The following is an 18452-nucleotide window of genomic DNA, read 5'->3' on the forward strand; positions in this document are numbered from 1 at the left end:
ATTCGCTACACTAAGAGATTGCAATACTCTAACCCCTCAATAGTTTTACTTCCACTGCATAACTGCATACGGATTACAATGTTTCGGTTCGGAGAGTCCCGCCTATCACCGATATAGTAGCTAGTTCCATAACATGTGTTATGTCGAGAGGACGGGGTCAACAAGAATGGACTTTGTTGCTACGGACTGAATATTAGAACGGTACACCGGCCAGTGAGGGATCATTTGGAACTGCAGACAGGAGTTCCCCTAGTTCCACTCATCTCCTTCTTCAAGCCCCCTAGATTACCAGGGCCTCCCTTATTCCACTAAGGGCACACCATTCTGTCATATTTCTCTGCTGCTGGCAGCTCTAACGCACTCTCCCCTCCCGTCCCCCCCCCCCCTCCCCCCCTCCCCCACTACAATCTCAACATTCCAAACAACAGGCCACGATGCTGTGACCGCGTGGGACAGCGATGACGAGATACTTGGGGGGAACAGCATGCAAGATACTCGTCAGACCATTGTCGTCGGTCGCGAGGTCGCGGTCGAGTCGGATTGTGGATTGGCCAGGGAGCCGGCGTGTTGGACGGCATCGGTAACGACCGGGCCGGACACTGACCAAAAGAGTTAGCCGAGAGTAAGGGGGGTGAGTGAATTCGTGTTAGCATTGGTCGAAGTTGATGTTGGTCTCGTTCAACATGCATCCACCCGGGAACCCGTAACCTGTAACAGCCTCTACAGCGTTCAATCGTTGATGTCCCTTAAGGCTTGATCCCATGTAACGTTATATTATTGCGATAGCGCATCCTGTCTCCTGTAGGCGACTTGCTATCCCTGAAATCGCTGAACTTTAGCGATGATTCCGCTTCCTCGTTTTATCCAAGCGTCAAGGATCCATCCCCAAATCCAGAGTGGCCACTCTCCTCTCTCTAAGAACCCAAAATCTCTCCAGCCGCCCCTTTCAAGTCGCTCACAATACCCTCCAGCTTCCCATCCCTCATGCGGACAACAACATCCCTTCCCGGCCGCATACACTCGGATAGCTGACTGATCCGATGCGAAACCATGATGGTGGTATGCCCCTTCGCGGACAATTCGTCCTCGATGATTCTTTGCACAGCCCTCTCCGTGGTCGAGTCCAGCGCAGAGGTGACCTCGTCGAGGAGCACCACCGGCCGCCCGCCGTCAGCTCGTAGAGCTTCTGCCTTGAAAATGCCGCGGCAGAGGGTGAAGAGCTGGGACTGGCCGGCGGAGAAGGCCGAGAAGGACGACAGCTTCTGGTCCAGGATTGGGTGCCCATCTCCGCCACCATGTTCCTTAGAATTCCCCAAAAAGTGCGACCAGAGACCGACCCTTGTCAACGTGCCGATGATGATCTGGTCGTTTCCGAGCAGGCACTCCGGATCGAGGTTGAAGCGGAGGCTTTCACTGGGCAGGAGGAACCCGTCCTGCGACACGGCCACGAAGCACCGCTGCCGCAAAAACTCGCGGGGAATCTGGGTGATGTTGACACCGTCAATTTCGATACGGCCTGATTGCACATCCAGCATTCTGAGGAGCGCCAGGAGAACGGAGCTCTTGCCACTGCCAGTGCGGCCGCAGATCGTTATTTTCTGGCCTGCGCTGATTGTCAACGTCAGATTCCGCAAGGCAACGGCTTCAGCGCTGTTGTATGGGTACGTATTACACCTCGGGTCAGCACCTATCTCTCTTCAAATAAATTCGAGCGCGTATTGAGAACAGAAAAACTCACCTGTACCCCGCGGTAACACCCTTGAATTCGACTCGTCCCTGGGTCGGCCACCCACGGGGTGGCTCAAAGATGGCTTTTTTGTCTATCAGCTCAGACGGCGTCGTTGCTTTGAGCGCCTGCAACCGGGCAATCGCACCTAGAGAGACCTCTAAACCCGTCCATGACTCGATCAGCCGCAGCAAGGTCGTGTTGGCGACAAGTACGACGTTGAGTGCCACTCCGACCTGTCCAGCTTGGATCTGCCCGCGGAAGGCGACGGCGGCCCAAATGATGCCTACCGCTACCGTAGCGGCGATCAAGTCAAGAACAAGGTTCAGCCATCGTTGGAGACACATAAGAAGGTACTCAGGGCGCTGCGAGTCCCCCAACCGCTTCGTGTTCTGGTCCGCGGTTTCGCTGAGCCAACCAAGCGACCGTATCGTCTCAAGACCTTCAACCTGTTCCGCACAATGAGTCAGCAAGGTTGAGAAAAACTCGCGGATTTAATAATGGTACACCGTTACTCACGGACTCTAGGAAGCTTGATAGAACCGCCGCACGAGATTCCAGTTCCAAAAACCGAAGCTGCCGCGATGTCCTCAGGTAGACCTTTTGGATGATCCATACCAGACTTCCACACACCGGCAGGGATAGGGCAAGCCGCTTTTGCGCCATGGAAAGCAGCAAGACCTGCGCCAACAGCTTGAAGACTTCTGCTTAACTCATTAGACTAAAGGAAAATATGACAGGTTATGGTGACTTACGGGTTCCCAAGTTAGCAAGTGCAGAAGGAAGCTGCTTGTCGATGAGCTGCATGTCTTGAGTAAACCGGGTAAGTATAGAGCCGTTGTCGTTGTTGGAAAAGAACGACAGAGGGGCACTGATCCGAGATGAGCATCAGCTAGCCGGTCAAGAAGACGCCGATGATCTTGAGTATCTATGGACAAGATGGCTGAATTTGGTGCACTTACTTCGAAACAATGGTGAGGAGGTGTTGGTGAATCATTTGCCCAGAATGAGGTGCAATCCGGATCATTGCTGACCTGTAGACCAGGTTAAGACCGCGCGTATAGATCACCAGGTTGGATGTAACCCTTGCCTACCACATTGTGCCATTGGTGGAGGTCCATGATATCAGTGACAACAGTATGAAACCGAAGACATAGAAGACTTGGTTCTGGTTGCTCGATTTCGTCCACAGCTTAAGCCATTGCTGCGGAAAGGTGATGAAGAAGGAGTAAGACGCGGTGCAGCCGGCGAGGAGAGCAAGGTTGACCAGCCTAACGAAGCGGAAGTAGTACCCTAATAGCCGCAAAGTTAGCAAAGGATTCTCCCAGTTTACCAGCCATTGCTTGCAACCACACTGACAATAGAGCCTCAGATCCCCAGTCTTCCTGGCGAGATCGGCTTGGGCTTCTTCTCTGATCTGAGGCTGAGCATTCAGCTTTGAAGAGTTGGAAAGCGAGGCAGGATCAACGACGCGGTCGGTTTGATGCTGAACATTGAACTTGGATATCGAGGAGTGGGCCTTGTGTCTTATTGCCTCCCATGGACCTTGTGTTGTGATGCTACCGCCGCTAAGAATCACGATGCGGTCGGCGGTTGGAAAGAATTGGGCTAAGAGTGTCGATTAGCCACATATGATACATCTCCTTGCAATTCAAGAACAACAAGTCGGAACATGGACACTTGCCGGAATTCGTAACCAGGAGTATGGCTGTGTTTAACTGTCGAAAGACTCCTCTTCGCCCGAACAAGTTTCGAAAGATTTTCGTCTCGGTGTCTCCATCTAGAGCACTGAAAACATCGTCGAGCAGGGCAATGTCGCATCTCGAAAACAATGTGCGGGCGAGAGCCTTGGGGATATATTTAGTCCCCTTCTTCCAGTCCACATAAGGATCCTGATTGTGTGTACACCACACTTACCACCCGCTGTCTTTGCCCGCCAGAGAGGTTAACGCCGCCACTCCCGATCTGTGTTTCATCGCCATCGGGTAGAAGGTCGAGATCGTGGTTGAGACAACAAGCTTCCAGAACACGCCGATACCATTGGGTATCGCCTTGTTCGCCGTCCATGATGCCGCAAATAGCCTGCTTGATACTTCCGTTGGGAAGCCATGGCTTCTGGGAGCAGTAGGCTATCCGTCGTTGTGCCACCTGGATCGAACCACGGACAGGACGGATCTCCCCCAGGATCGCCCGGAGCAGCGTCGACTTGCCTGACCCAACTGAGCCAGAGAGGATGATCAGCGAGCCGTAGTTCACCCCAATGCTGACCCCTTCCAGAATTGAGGGATCTTCGCCAACGGCAACATCCTGGACCTCGATCGCCGAATCAAATTTTTCTCCCGACGAGGGTAGGTTCCGTCTCTCGTCAACCAAACGCGGCCTAAGGAGATAAGCTTGGATTCTCTGGAACCCGGCGAATGCCGCAACTGCGCGCGGTATAATGGTCATGACCATGTTGGCTGGGTGGGTGACCATGCTCAAAATCGCTATTGTCGTGAATGCCGTTTCCGGCTTCAAAGCAAGGCCACGTCGCGCAGCGGCAACAGCGAAGAGTGTCAAGGTGATTGCTGGGGAGAATATTCCCAACATATTAGCTTAATCACGCAGGTCAGCCCAGCTCGCCTAGAGGACTGATCAAGAGCCAGAGACGAACCGCCAGCATTGTAATAGACCATGATCCACCTGACCTTTGATGCTGTGGCCAGCTCGTCGTCGCGCAGACGACGTATGAACCTGGCCATACATCGCTGCAGTCCCAGTGTCTTGATGACCTTCATAGCGCCGAGCATGGAGCTTGTTGCTGCCACACGTTGTTGCGTTGCGGTATTCCAGGCTTTCTGGCGAGGCCCTAAGTGCTTGGCCACGTAACGGCTCATGCGAGAGCACACTGTAAAGTCAGGTATTAAGCAGCATACAATGACACGGTCTTCCGTAGACGTACAGAATATAAGGATCAAGGGAAGAGGCCAGATCCAGCCGACCTCTCGGGACAATAAGACGATTCCAATGACCACCTCCAGAATCTGAGCCCATGTCTCGTGAACCATTTCGGCAACCCCATCTAGCCCCTCAGCATCATTGCTCATGAGGGTGATAGCTTCGCTGTTATCGTTATCGTGCGTAGCACTGGGCAACTCGATAGTTTTGTGGTGAATGATACCCACGAGAGCGCTCTTGGTCACTACTCTGAGCCTATTCAGCCTGTGTTGGTATGCTGCCGTCGAAACCTGCGAGAGTGGGTAAAAGTCAGGACAGAGGAGTTGACACGCGGAATAGTGGGCTTTCAGCTCACAGCGAGACCAATGTAGATGGTTACAGCTGATAACACAAGCCAGTACCCTCGGGTTTCCACACCAGCAGCTGTGGGAATGCCATCAGTGACAAACTGAATGGACTGGCGTATTAGAGCAGGCTGGGAATATCGGAAAAGCATCAGAAGGAGTCGAGGTACGATTGGAGCAACAAAGGCCCGTCGGATGCATCTAAACAAGGCTAAGGGTAGTGCCAGCTTGGTCTCTGGCCGCGCTGTGGAGCAGGTCAGCGCGTACCTTATTCAAGAGGGACACGTACGGTTGGTACTAACCTCGCCGGTTCCACGATTCAACCATGCCCTGTTTGGATAGCTTTGCGTCCAAGTCTCGGGGTAGAGGTGGCGAGTCGTCGCTGAGGAGCAGGCTTCTGTATCCTCGCAGGACAACAGGGTTGATCCAAGCGAAGAAGAGCCTGCTTAAAATGCTGCTATTGTCCTCCGGGGCCTGGCTTTTTCGTGGTGTCCACGCCTGGTTGACCGGCGATTCGAACGACTCTAGAACCAGAAGTAAGGTGTGTAACAACCACCGAGCCGGTGGAGGCCGGCGGACTGCGGAGGGCACTGTCAGAGCTACCAAGTCGCATGCCACTGACGCGAGCAGGTACAAGATCGCCAGGTCCGAGGGTTTGTTTGCTCGGCGTTGCTCCAAGTACATGAGCAGGTTCAAACCCAGCGCTGCAATCAGTGATGCTGCAAGTGACAAAAGAAGAAGAGGTCCAAGTTGCAGAGAGAACAGGCGAAGGAATAAGTAAGCGGAGAGAACGAGTCCAACGCTCTAATTTGTGTACGTTATTGATTAGCACCACGCGCTAACACAGAAGTTTCCGGACCTTCACTGACCAATTTGCAGTGACCCAACGCTCCCGTGAGATGTCTATGGCGTGAATTGTGCAACTCCCAGCATCGGAAGGGAAGGTAGAGGAGGAAGATGCCATCGCTGGCTGAGGACACCAAATGAATCATGCCCTCGTGTCCCATCGTCGGCGAAGAGTACGGCCGCTGGCCGCAAAAGATTGATAGGATGCCGTGATTGTTGAAGAGCCGATTCTGTTCCACGACAAAAAAGTGCGAAATTGGTCCAGTGCTCAGAACGAGCGATGGATGAGCGACGGCAAGAAACGATGCCATGGCGGCTTTGCACGGAGCAAGCCAGCCCCATTTGCCAGCTCCACAGCAAGCGGCCTGGATGGGTCGCTGCAATGCAGGTGAGACTGCAGTGGTTTGTTTGTGTGTTTGTGCAACATTAGCGTCCGGCGCCGGGTCCGCGCCGGGCCCGGCCATATGCCGATATTTCAGTTCGGAGAGTCCCGCCCATCACCGACACAGTGGCTGGTTCCACAACATGTGTTGTGTCGAGAGGACGGCCAAGTTCCAACAATAATGGACCTTGTTTCTACGGGCTGAAGATTAGAACGGTACACCGGCCAGTGAGGCATCATTTGAACTGCAGACGGGAGTTCTCCTAATTCCACTCGTCTCCTTCTTAAAGCCCCCTTATTCCTCTAATAAGGGTCCATACTTCATGGATACACGCCTCTGCCATATTTCTCTCCTGCTGGCACGCTTTAACGCACTCTTCCCCCCCCACCTCGCCCCCCACTACAACCTCAACCTTCCAGCCAACAACCCACGATGCTCAGCATCAACCCAAAGACGATATGGGGCCTGACATTGGGTATCATCATCAGCATAGCGGCCAGCATCCTGATCGCAGCCCCCGAATCCTCACTCCGCGCTCTCTCCCCCTTACTACACAACCACACTCCCCTATCTGCCCCTCACCACGGCGACGACATCAGGAACACCTTGCGCCCGCTCCTCTCCCCATCAGCCCTGATTCTCCTCCCACACGATGACACGGCCATTTTATTCCACCATCTCCTCGCCCACCGCTGGTCCACCAACCCACTCAACACCCCGCACCCATCCGCAATCGTCATCCCCGCCACGGAATCCGACATCTCCCAAACCGTCCGCTACGCCAACGCCCACAACCTCCCCTTCCTCGCCACCACAGGCGGCCACGGCACGGGCCGCTGGCTGGCGCGCATGCAGGGCGGCGGCGGCGGCGTGCTCATCCACATGCGCAACCTCACCAGCTTCCACCTCCACCACCCCGAGAGCGGCACAGCCACCCTCGGCGGCGGGCTGTTGTCTTCCGAAGTGATCGACAAGTTGTGGGCGGCGGGGAAGCAGACCACAACTGGGCTGTGCGGGTGCGTGTCTGTGGTTGGGCCCGCGCTGGGTGGGGGCCATGGCTTGCTCCAGGGGCAGTATGGCCTCGTGGCGGATCAGATTGTTAGTGTGAGGTTGGTGCTGGGGAGCGGGGAGGTGGTGCAGGTGTCGGGGACGGAGAGGGCGGATCTGTTTTGGGCTTTGCGCGGGGCCGGGCATAACTTTGGGGTTGTGAGCGAGTTGACCGTGAGGGTGCATGATGTGGAAGAGGAGAGGAGGGAGTGGGCGTATGAGGTGTTTACCTTTACGGGGGGGAGGCTGGAGGAGTTGTATACCGTGGTGGGAAGGGTCATGCAGGATCAGCCGGCGAATGTGGTGCTTTGGTCTGTCTGGGCAAGGAATGAGAAAATCGATCCCGATATGGTGAGTTGCCGTCCTTGACAGATGATGGTCAGGATAGGGTTTTGGCTTACGGTGTAACAGCCCGTGCTCATATTCACGGTATTTTGGAACGGGCCTGTGGAGAAGCGCGGGGGATACACCGACCCGTTCCATGCCCTCGGTCCGGCGAGCTACTCATCCGGAGTGACCGACTACCCTGGAGTAATGGTCGCCTTGGGAACTGACATAAACAACCCGATATGCCAGCCCCAGGGCACCGCCTTTCTCCGAGGCGCTGTCGTGGACGCGTACGAAGTCCGAGCCCTGCGTGAATGGTACACCCTTTTTAGTGAGATGTTGGTGAGCGAGGAAGGGTTTGCTCACTCGTTCTGCATGCTCGAGGGTTATTCCGTGCAAGCAGTTCAGGCAGTCCCTTCCGAGAGCACAGCCTTCCCTGACCGCAGACAGAGACTCTTGCTGCAAGTCTTTCCGGATCTATACGTTGGTTGATACGAGACTGAAACTGCAGCTAGATCGCCGGTCGCCACCTATGAGGCTGTTGGCAACACGACGCTGGATGAAGCAGCCAAGAATTGGAGCAAAGCAATGGAAGCCGCTGCATTGGGTAGCCAGGATGACCGCATTTATGTCAACTATGCATACGGCGACGAGAGCCTGCAAGCCATGTACGGGTGAGTACCTATTCTACAGGAAGTCATGGGGCTTTTCGATACATTCCCCTAATACGCTATAGGTACGAGCCCTGGAGACTCGAACGGCTGCGGATGCTTAAAGGGAAGTATGATCCGGAAAACCGCTTTAGATTCTTTGCCCCGCTTGTTTGAGACAGAGAATTGCCGCGTCGGATGTTACACCTTCTGAGTTGGATATTTGTGCTGGATTTGGCCAAGGGCTTTGGGTTTTGGCTTGGGTGAACTTGCACTCTAGTCTCTTTTTGATGCACACTACTGCGGTTTCTTATGGGTATCGTAGATAGAGAGCCAGAGCCCTTTTTTCGGCTGCTGCCTTGTTGATGGCAAATTATATGTACCTCTGGGCTTTCTTGGCTTGTCGCCGATTTGGTGTCTAGAGTTTGACCAGAACATGAAAGCAGCCAGCTCATGGACAACCGCAGCTCAAGCCTCACCGTGCCAGTCTGGTGCGTGTGCGCCAAGCCGAAATACAGGAATGACATTATGCAAGGCGGAACAAAATCAGAGGGAGTCGATACGGCAGAAGACTGCGCCGTACCCTGTCGGCGCTTTGGGCCCCGAGAAGAGGCTTGAGAAATGTGTATAAAAGGGGACAACAGCCTCTGTTTCTTCTGACCGAAGTGTCAGCCAGGTAGAACTTACAAGTTACAAGGTCCCTGAACTTCTTGATCAAATCGAAGTCTGCCAAGCACCTCAGATCAGACACTACCTTAAAACATTACTCCTTCTCGAATCCCACACCACCATGGCACTACCGCCCGTCAAGCTCCTCCGGCCCAACGCGCTCCAGATCGACGCCAATACACCGTGTGTCCTCGAGGTCAACATCCCCATCACGCTCCCCCACCGGCTCGACCCGCCGCTCCCTGCGCCGCCGTACCATAACCGGGACGGCGGCGGCCTGCCAGCCGAAGATTTCCGCGACTTCAACGCGATGCCACTTGCACGGGCACTCCTGGCGCAGGTCGTGTCGCGCATGTTTGGCTCTGAGTATACCGGCGCCATCGTGGATGTCGATGATGCGCGCCGCGGCCGTGCAACCGCACCCGACAGTTCAGACCACGGGCACGGCCCTTTGATTTCTTGCTCGTGGCGTCATGGGAATGCGATGCCGTCACCGACAAGACAAGCTTTGACTTCCCCGCCGGGCGCTGGATCGACATGTACGGCAAGGAGGGCCACGGCACGATCCACGCCTTCATGGAAGTGCCCGACCTGGATTGGATCGAGGTCTATCATGCCTTCAAGTATTACCTTGTTCGTGGGCCGTGGGAGCCGGGGATGCTGGAAGAGATGAATCCCAGGGTGCTCCGGTTTGATGTGGTGGAGGGGAGTGGTGGCTCCTCGGAGGACGAAATTGTGTTTGAAGTTCGGGAGTACACGGAGGTCATGAGAACCCGCTGTGTCAATAACATGGCTGTCATTGCACTGAGGGCTGCACTTTCCTAGTCATTGGCGTTCATTTCAAGGTCCGGTTATTTTGGGGATTTGAGACGAGGAGGGTTTACTTAGGATTCAACGTTTTGATACGAATGATTTCACTCCGGTTCATTCCCGCTCTCGTTGGTGCACTACCAGTGTGCTAAGTGAAACCTAATAAACCCTTAAATTCTATCCCATCATTCTACCACGCTTTGAAAAGAAAAAAAAAGCGGCAAAAAGAGAAACGACCAGCGCTCGCTCGTTCTTTACATCGTTCAATACATGCAATACCCTCACGCCGTCCACACCATGCTCCCTGAGCGAGCAGCTGGATCCAGTATACCACGGCCCGCCGTGATATGGACCTTCCTTGTGCCCACATCCTCCTCCAGCACCCGATCCTGACACCCAGCCTAACGTTGAGCATCCCTGGAAGTGCCGCTGCGAGAAGAACGCCCCGTGTGACCAGATTGTCGGTGGTAAGACGAGTAGTCGATGAACTGATCCGCGTAGTCGGCGCAGGAGCGGCAGATCTTCAGCGGGTCCGTGGCTTGGACGTCGTAGACGCGCGGTTCGGCAACCCGGCAACGTCCTGTAGCACAATTTCCCTTGATCCGCTTGAATTCGGTCGAGTAGTGACCGCAGGAGAGCATGGTGCGCTCGAACATGCACATATTGTCTGCTCGGGGTACGGTACGGTACGTGCGTGAGGAGGGAAAAACCCGCGGGTTTTGGGATGTTGTGTGTGTGTGTGTGTGGTTGGTGGCACTGCGGAAGAGGAGACGGTCAACGCCACCCGTTGCTTGCTGATGATGATGATATTGATTGCTTCGATGATCAGAGAAGACAGTGGTGATGAGGAGGATGGGGATACAGGCAACTCGGACGTGACTCCTGAGGATAATATATAGAAAGATGAAGAACTCCAGGACCCTATCGTTGTCTCTCACCCCATCCGGCCTCGGGTAAGTCGGGGAATGGCTCAGACCTGCCCACTTGTCCACTGCCCAAAACAAACCCCTTAGTCGTCCATGGTCGCGAGCCCCCTTTTGGGCTCAAACCTCGACCGCGTTCAAACCAAGAGGTGTAATCAAAGCCGAGGATTAGCGTGTTGGCTATGAGCCCCCGCAGTGGCCCAAGAAGATGGACCATGTTTGGAATTTAGCTGAGGGGAGGCACAACCTGAAATCTGAGAACTGTCGTTTGGTGCTCACAGCAACCCGGGCTACGACCGCACCAATTCAGAGCAAACACTTTGCAAAGGCACACGGTGGGTTTAGCAAACGAACGGATTCATTATGGTTTGAGATGAGAAAGATCAATCGTTGCGTGGGGCAGAACGAGGAGCTGAGAGAGCGAGGGATGGACGAAGCAATGGCTCCGGTCTTAGAGACTTGTAAGGGTCCGAGTCCAGCCCTCGTCTGCAATGGGCATGAGGGAGAGCGGGAAAGGGTGCTGCGGGCTTTCCAGCTTGCTGGCTCGCAGGCCAACACAACAGTGAGAGGCTCAGTGTTTCTGTATTGGTCGTGCGGTTGCAGAATCCGGCCGCTGGTGTTTTGAGTGAGAAGAGGCCGGTTCCAGGACGTCGGGGCATGGCACATTGAGTTGGTGACAGAGGCGTGGCCTAAGACTTGTCACTTGTAGTAGCCCGTTGGCTGTGTGGATGCCGGTGTGCGGCATCGTCGTGGGCGGACGGCCGCGCCAAATGCGCGCCACAGGCCTGCGTTGTTGGTTCGCCATGTGGTCGCGTCAAGCTTTGTCTGAGCAGCATTGCACCCAACATACTCACCCGGCAGCCTATCAGAGGGCCTCTCCGGGTTACAGATACTACTTTCAGTCGCCTGCGTCTGTTTAATGTTGGAGATGGCTAAGGTAGGTACCTAAGGTAGGTACCCTTCGGCAATTCCGACACGCTTGCCCTTGCAGTTGCAGAGAAGGGACAGAACCGGATGGCATCCCGGGCCGCTTATGCGGTCCTAGTAGGTGATGGTTCGCCGACGACCATGTTCTCTCCGTCAATCACAACGATCGGGAGGGACGCGCTGGGAGTCACTGTACGGGGAGGATTGACAAACGGCGGCTGCACGTTGGGTAGTCCTTGGCTCGGCCAGTCGACTCGATGGTGGATGTTGGGACTTCCTGGGAAGGTTGGTTCGTATGCATGATGGCGGACAACACCACGACTGCTGGTCTCTCGCTGTCCCCAGACAATCCTACTCCTCCGCCGTACACCATCTCGACAACAGTTAGCTACGCTGGACCCATCGTACGTGACCTACATGACGGCCCCGACGCAGCTGACAGGCGGCGAGGCCACATGGTCCATCGATGTATCGCGCACCGCTCAGAATGTTCATGTATTCAGCAGCATGGCGTTGCACAGCTTCAGCAGAGAGCACGGCCCAGCGAGACAATAGTGCCTGGCTAAATCGTACCGTGTCCCCTCGCCTCGTCACAGGTGACCGCCCGTTTCGCCTCGGAACGACATCTGCGAGCTCTGCTGGACCCTCCGACCCACGGTAGTTCCTGACTTGTGCGTTAGTACTACTTCGGCTTCTGAATTACTAGTTAGTACTTAGGGGTGGCAGCCCGTTTTGGTAAGCCGTAATTATACGGTTAGGTAAATTTACAACTAGAGAGTTATGATTATAGCCAACAAGTGGCTGGGAAATTCTACTGTTTTGATTTTGGGAAGCCGCGAATCTCATAAACAGTTGAACCGACTTAAATGGTAGGAGGACCGCCTCGCGACTGCCTCGTTCCGGCTTGAACACCTGTAGGCAGCTGCTATTGCCAAACTAGTCATAAGTTTCCAACCGTTAAGCCTTTCCAGACCTCTTGTTGATGATACGGCGTTTATTCTACCAACCGTAAGTCTTTGGTTGTGGCGTTGCGAGCAGGATAAGTATTGGAACAGGGGCACGGGTTAGGGGATGCGGGTCCGATTAATAACCTGAGATAAGCATGAGATGCGGGGTGATAAGACGACCCCACTAAAAAGTTCAAAACCCACAGCGAATTTTGACCCGAGTTTCCATTGCGACCGAGTCTGATGGTCGCGTTGCAAGCCTTCGATAGCACCGATCAAGCACGTACAAAGGTAGCAGAATGGCCAAGCGTACGGCGGAAGAGGAAGTTGCTGCGGGGCCGCTCAAGGCCGGCGAGCGCCCCGACGCCATGGACGTCGACGACAAGAACAACGACATGGGAGAGTTCGAGGACGAATTCGAGGATGAATTCGAGAGTGAGGACGAGATTATCGAGGCTGGCGTCGACGGAAGGCCAGATGCAGAACGGGAAGCCGAAGAGGCAATGGACGTCGACGCCGCCGCACCCGGCACCTTCATCGTCGGCAGGACGAAGCTCGAACCAGGCCAAACCCTGTCCCCCGACCCGACAACATACCGGATGCTGCACAATCTGAGCACCCCATGGCCATGTCTCTCCTTCGATATTATCCGCGACGGCCTAGGCGACAACCGCAGCGTCTACCCTGCGACCATGTACACGGTTGCTGGCACGCAAGCAGACAGCGCAAAGGCCAACGACAACTCCATCATGGTCATGAAGTTCAGCGGCCTCAGCAAGATGCAGGGCGGTGACGGCGAGGAATCGAGTGACGATGAGGACGACGACGAAGATGCCGACCCCATCCTAGAACACAAGAGCATTCCGCTCAACACCACCACCAACCGGATACGAGCGCACCAGACGCCCTCCCAAGACCCCTCCAAACCCCCCGTCACTCTCACCGCGACCATGACGGAGTCCACAAACGTCTTCATCCACGACATCACCCCTCACCTGGCCTCTTTCGATACCCCGGGTACCGTCATCACACCGCAACAAAACAAGCCCCTGTGCACCATCCGCGCGCACAAGTCCGAGGGCTACGCGGTCGACTGGTCGCCGCTGCACCCAGCCGGCAAGCTACTGACGGGCGACAACGACGGTCTGATCTACGTCACAACACGGACCGACGGCGGCGGCTTCGTGACCGACACGCGCGCCTTCCAGGGCCACACGTCCAGCGTGGAAGAGATTCAGTGGAGCCCGTCGGAGGCGTCCGTGTTCGCCTCGGCCTCCAGCGACGGCACCATCCGGGTGTGGGACGTGCGGAGCAAGGCGCGCAAGCCGGCGCTCACGATGCAGGTGAGCGATGTGGACGTCAATGTCATGTCGTGGTCGCGGCAGACGACGCACCTGCTGGCGTCGGGCGACGACGCGGGCGTGTGGGCGGTCTGGGATCTGCGGCAGTGGAAGCCCAGCGCAGGAGTGAATGCGGCGGCGGCTGCGGCGCAGAGGCCGAGCCCCATTGCGAGCTTCAACTTCCACAAGGAACAGATCACCAGCGTGGAGTGGCACCCGACGGACGACAGTATCGTGGCGGTGTCGGCGGGCGATAACACGGTGACGCTGTGGGACTTGGCGGTTGAGCTGGATGACGAGGAGAGCAAGGATACGGCGGGCGTGCAGGATGTGCCGCCGCAGCTGTTGTTTGTGCATTACCAGAACCTGGCCAAGGAGCTGCATTGGCATCCGCAAATACCGGGCACATTGGTCGCTACGGGCGAGGAGTTTAGTGTGTTCCGGACGATCAGCGTGTAGCAGCTGTCGAATGAGGTAAAAGATAGAGGTTGGATACAAATGTCCACCAAGATATTGCCCATCACCGCCTGGGCGCCTTCCAACAGCTGAGATTTGTGCCTCCGAACACTGATATACAGGTCTTCAAGAGACCGACCTAGTAAGTACCCTGATCGGGGTGCATCAACTGCCGGCTCCGTGCTGCAAGGTTGGTTGGCAGGATCGGGAAAAAACGCGAGGGTAAGAACATGCGCGGAGATCAGATCAACCTCTAGGAATCAACTACCAATATAGGGTCCGCAGTCACTACACCCTCGTCATAACACCTACCTAGTTTGGTTTGTTGACTCAGACTTAGCCCGTCCATGCTTCCTCAACCTTCCACAACCGTCAATCCCAATCTCCTTCGACTTGAGCTACATGTACATGTACAGTGCGAACTTGCCCAGCCAGCCCAGCCACCATTCTGCGTCCCTCGCCCTCCGCTATCGCAAAAGGCTGATCAGCGGCAGGTTCCAGCTCGGCAGTTTCAATTCCTAACTTAAACCTTCGATTTGTAAACAGCGGTCTTGCCTTCTATCCTATTGTGCAGTGACGGTAGATACCGGTAAGGGACGAGGGGAACGTGGATCCATATAATATCGCACTGCAAAGACTACTGGCACGGGTGACACCTGCTCACAGATATGCAAATCTAGTAGACTCTTACACCACTTTGTGGCAGAGCCTCACTTCATCAAATCATCCAGCGCCTCCATCATCTTCCTGACTCTCTCGTCCCCGGTTTCATTCTCCTTTCCCTCCAGTGGGTACGGGTCCGCGACCTTCTTTTTACGCTGTCCCAAACTCTCTCCACACCTCGAGGTACTTGTCTTCTGCCTTGCTAATCCCGATATTATCGAAGGCGTGTTTACTCCGGTAACGTCGAAGGTTGATGGAAGACTAAGCAGGGCTACATTGGATCCGGAGCTCTGAGCGCTGAGCCAGGTGACCAGGTTTTCTTTCTATAAAAGCAGCGGCGGTGATATAGATCAGAATGTCAAGCCCCCAAGTTATAAAGAAAGCGTCGATCACAACTGGCACTGTTTACTCGGTGCTCCTATTTTATGGTCGTCAGATTCTCACGAGGTGATGTCACGCGGCATCAGTCTCTTCTTCGCCTTATTGTCCTTCTTGCCTCCACCCCTATCCCACTAAAATGGCTCCGTTCCTCTGATGCGGCCCACACGTCCCCTCTGGTTCAACTCGAAGCTACCACCCATCAGTCATCATGTGTGGTAGTTCCATTACGCCAACCCTCACCTACTTTCTACCTCGCTTCACCGCGTTCAGATTCATAGTCGCAACGAAGTCTACCTCGCTCCCGTCACACCTTATTGTACTAAACCGGCACTCAAGCCGTGACGCAGCACACCCAATTCTGTCCAGGAATATTCTCCTAACACACGTACATAATTCTATAGAACATGCACTGGTCAAGCACGCTTGGCGTTAGTAGTGACACCATCATTTGGACGATGTATCCGTTTTGCGATCCTCTACGTGGTTTAAAGGCAGCAGTACTTATAGAGCAGGATTTTCATATTCTAGGTTGCAATCATGCCCGTGCAAGTACTCCCGTTCATAACCCCTAGTTACTAGTAGTTGCCTCCACCAACATAGAGATATCACTGCGCTCCTCGCAGCTCCTGGAGCATCTCATGCAGCTCCTTCGGGGTATCGTGTCCAATGCGCTGGAAATACGGCGTCGTCCTGTCCTTCCCGGCCAGGGCTTGCTCCAGGAACGCCTTGGCCAGCCAGCAGAACTCGCCCGAGTGCCGCACGATGCCGCTCATCCGCAGCTGCTCGGCGTCCAGCTGGGCCGTCACGGCCCGCCACAGCTCCTGCCACCGGTCAGTAGCGCGCCGGAGCGCCGGGATGCTGGTCTGGAGCAGCGACATGAACCGTGCTGTGCCGATTATGGAGTGGAAGGCTTTATTTACCCGGATGGGGGAACGGCGAGGTTAGCTGTATGTAATGTAATGTAATGCCTGGTATACTTTGTTGAGTTGTGAGTGAAAAGAAGCTCACCGAAGGTCAAGATATGTAGGTCCATCGGGGACAGGTCTTTCAGCGGGAACCGGCACATCCCCGACCAGCTCTCTGCCATCAGCGCGTCCATGCAGTCGCGGAGGGATGCTGATCGCCGCCAGCAGCCTTTCCCCTTTGCTGCTACCAGCGCCTCGAACTCGGCCGCGTCGCGGGCTTCCCACAGCTCGGTTGAGCACGGCATGTCGCCAGTCATCTCGTGCACCGTCATCAGCCCGGGGATGTGGAACAGGCCTGTCTGTTGCCAGTCTGCGAGGATCGTCCACATGGCGATTCTACAAGTTACGAGTAGTTAGCCACCAGCGTCAAGTACGAGGCAGTGGGCTTGTGTCGTTGTAACGTTAAGGAGGGAGATAGTAGGGGCGGGGGATGGGCGGGTCGACTCACCTAATCCTCGTCTCATCCCTGACAAACACGCTCCAGTCCGGCATCTCACCACCCTCCTGGGTCTGCCTCGCGCTAGTGAACCCAACCCTCCTTACCGCATCTACCAGCGCCGGCCTGCGCACCAGCAGATTCCGCTTCCTAGCCGGTGTGTCATTGATCATGAACAACAGCCCATGAATGAGCAGCGCGCCCCTCAGGGTATCATACAACTCCCGCTCTTCTTCCCTCTCCCGTTCATCCTCACTCCCACCCCCCCTGCCACTCGTAGAACCAATCCGCCTCCTCCGCTCCTCGTACCTCACAACCTGCGCCTCTAGAACCCGAAAGACGTACTCATCGGCAATGCGAAAGAAGCGCGGCACGGCCAACACGCTGTCGCGCGGAGCACAGTACTGGGCGCCGCACAGGCACACGGCGAGCAGCAGTGCCGGGGCGCAGGTGTCGGCTGCGAAGCTGGGGCGGTGGACGAAGGGCAGCTCGCGGTGGGTGTGGCAGAAGTAGGCTGCGACGAAGGCCTCGCGGTTGGAGAGCGTGAAGACCTGTTTTGCCAGGGCAGAATCGAACGTGCCGTCGTATGTACTGGTAGCTGAGGTGACAAGGGTGTGGTGGAGGGATTCGAGGTCTGAGATGAGGGGTGCGAAGGCTGGGTCGAGGGTTTCACTGAAAGGTGGGGGGGTGGTGATGATGATGTTCGTGGTGGTGGTGTCGGTTGAGGGGAAAGAGCTGCTGAGGTCCGGGAAGGGCTCGGCGAAGAGTTGGTTGAAGAACATTGGGAAGAAGGACACTTCCCCGATCATCCCGTCATGGCCTAGGCCGGTGTCGGGAGGCTGCTGCTCCGCCTGGAATTCGACGCCGCCTGCGTCCTCGTTGGGGTAGGGCTCGTTAAGGAACACCTCGTACATGGACCCGGCCTCGGGGTTGGTAAAGCTAAGCAGGAAAGAGACTGGAATTTTCGTCTTGTCGCTGTCCGGGGACTGGGCTGCTGTTGCAGGGGCAGTACTGGTGGGCAACGACGTGTCGTCGACATGGACCCTCGTATAGGTGCACGTCACTTGGCGGGATGCGCATCTTGCGCACGGCGCACTGCCATTGCAGGAGACCTTGCTGCGGAAGCACCTATCGCAGGCTCGCGGCTTCATGCCTCGCCTGGCCGGGGGTGGCACATCGCCGGGGTTGTTGTTCTTGGGACAACTGTAGTGGTGCTTCCGCAAAACATCTCTGAGAATTGGTGAGTGGATGATGCAGGATCGGACAAGGTTCCATGTACTGTGCTTACCTCCTCCGGAACTGCTTTCCACAATGCACGCATGGGAATCGTTGGGGATCAGAATCTTCGCAGTGTTCTTGTCAGCGGGGTGTATGTCCGGGAGGTCTATGTGCCAAATCGGCTTGATTCCGAGCCAAGCCGGAGAGAAATGTGCCCTGCGAACTACCTAGACGGACCGGTTGTAGACCGGAGAATGCCGGGGAGACTCACGTGTCGCTTCGTGCCGGCGCAGGTGACTGCTGTGCTGGTATTGCCTGCCGCAAGTGTCGCAGCGGAACGATACTGCTTGGGGGGGTGGCATTGTGGGTTGATGCACTGATTAAGCTCAGGTATGAGTGCAAAGAGAGATGGGTTTTCTCCGGTGGGTTTGTGCCGAGTTTTATGCTGGATTCGGAA

General features: G+C 55.6%; 5 protein-coding genes across 5 annotated transcripts; 3 read left to right on the plus strand and 2 right to left on the minus strand.

Moving 5' to 3' along the window:
- Window positions 1-713: 713 nt before the first annotated feature.
- Window positions 714-6162, minus strand: B0T15DRAFT_544410 (P-loop containing nucleoside triphosphate hydrolase protein). Its single transcript, XM_062870069.1, has 14 exons — window positions 5877-6162; window positions 5310-5811; window positions 5019-5251; window positions 4668-4953; window positions 4380-4613; window positions 3644-4320; window positions 3411-3573; window positions 3086-3334; window positions 2821-3019; window positions 2689-2760; window positions 2482-2597; window positions 2246-2430; window positions 1739-2175; window positions 714-1650 (listed from the first exon to the last, which is right to left on the minus strand). The coding sequence occupies exons 1-14, from the start codon at window positions 6012-6014 to the stop codon at window positions 915-917; spliced, it is 4227 nt and encodes a 1408-aa protein (XP_062717487.1). The 5' UTR covers window positions 6015-6162; the 3' UTR covers window positions 714-914.
- Window positions 6163-6273: 111 nt separating this feature from the next.
- B0T15DRAFT_544414 (uncharacterized protein) lies at window positions 6274-8779 on the plus strand. The gene is made up of 4 exons (XM_062870070.1): window positions 6274-7634; window positions 7695-8071; window positions 8126-8284; window positions 8347-8779. Exons 1-4 carry the CDS (start codon window positions 6669-6671, stop codon window positions 8435-8437), a joined length of 1593 nt encoding a protein of 530 aa, XP_062717488.1. The 5' UTR covers window positions 6274-6668; the 3' UTR covers window positions 8438-8779.
- A 127-nt stretch (window positions 8780-8906) lies between these two features.
- On the plus strand, window positions 8907-9754 carry B0T15DRAFT_577978 (uncharacterized protein; the record flags this gene model as incomplete). The annotated part of the gene is made up of 2 exons (XM_062871079.1): window positions 8907-9317; window positions 9359-9754. The coding sequence occupies exons 1-2, from the start codon at window positions 9051-9053 to the stop codon at window positions 9752-9754; spliced, it is 663 nt and encodes a 220-aa protein (XP_062717489.1). The 5' UTR covers window positions 8907-9050.
- A 2998-nt stretch (window positions 9755-12752) lies between these two features.
- On the plus strand, window positions 12753-14507 carry B0T15DRAFT_544419 (WD40-repeat-containing domain protein). The gene has a single exon (XM_062870071.1). The coding sequence runs from the start codon at window positions 12836-12838 to the stop codon at window positions 14333-14335; it is 1500 nt and encodes a 499-aa protein (XP_062717490.1). The 5' UTR covers window positions 12753-12835; the 3' UTR covers window positions 14336-14507.
- Window positions 14508-15833: 1326 nt separating this feature from the next.
- Window positions 15834-18386, minus strand: B0T15DRAFT_544421 (uncharacterized protein). The gene is made up of 5 exons (XM_062870072.1): window positions 18267-18386; window positions 18066-18120; window positions 16790-18007; window positions 16385-16677; window positions 15834-16286 (listed from the first exon to the last, which is right to left on the minus strand). The coding sequence occupies exons 1-5, from the start codon at window positions 18355-18357 to the stop codon at window positions 15982-15984; spliced, it is 1962 nt and encodes a 653-aa protein (XP_062717491.1). The 5' UTR covers window positions 18358-18386; the 3' UTR covers window positions 15834-15981.
- Between the last annotated feature and the right edge of the window lie 66 nt (window positions 18387-18452).

Source organism: Chaetomium strumarium (genome assembly GCF_033439665.1).
Source record: "Chaetomium strumarium strain CBS 333.67 chromosome Unknown B0T15scaffold_8, whole genome shotgun sequence".
NCBI classification, from domain to species: domain Eukaryota; kingdom Fungi; phylum Ascomycota; class Sordariomycetes; order Sordariales; family Chaetomiaceae; genus Chaetomium; species Chaetomium strumarium.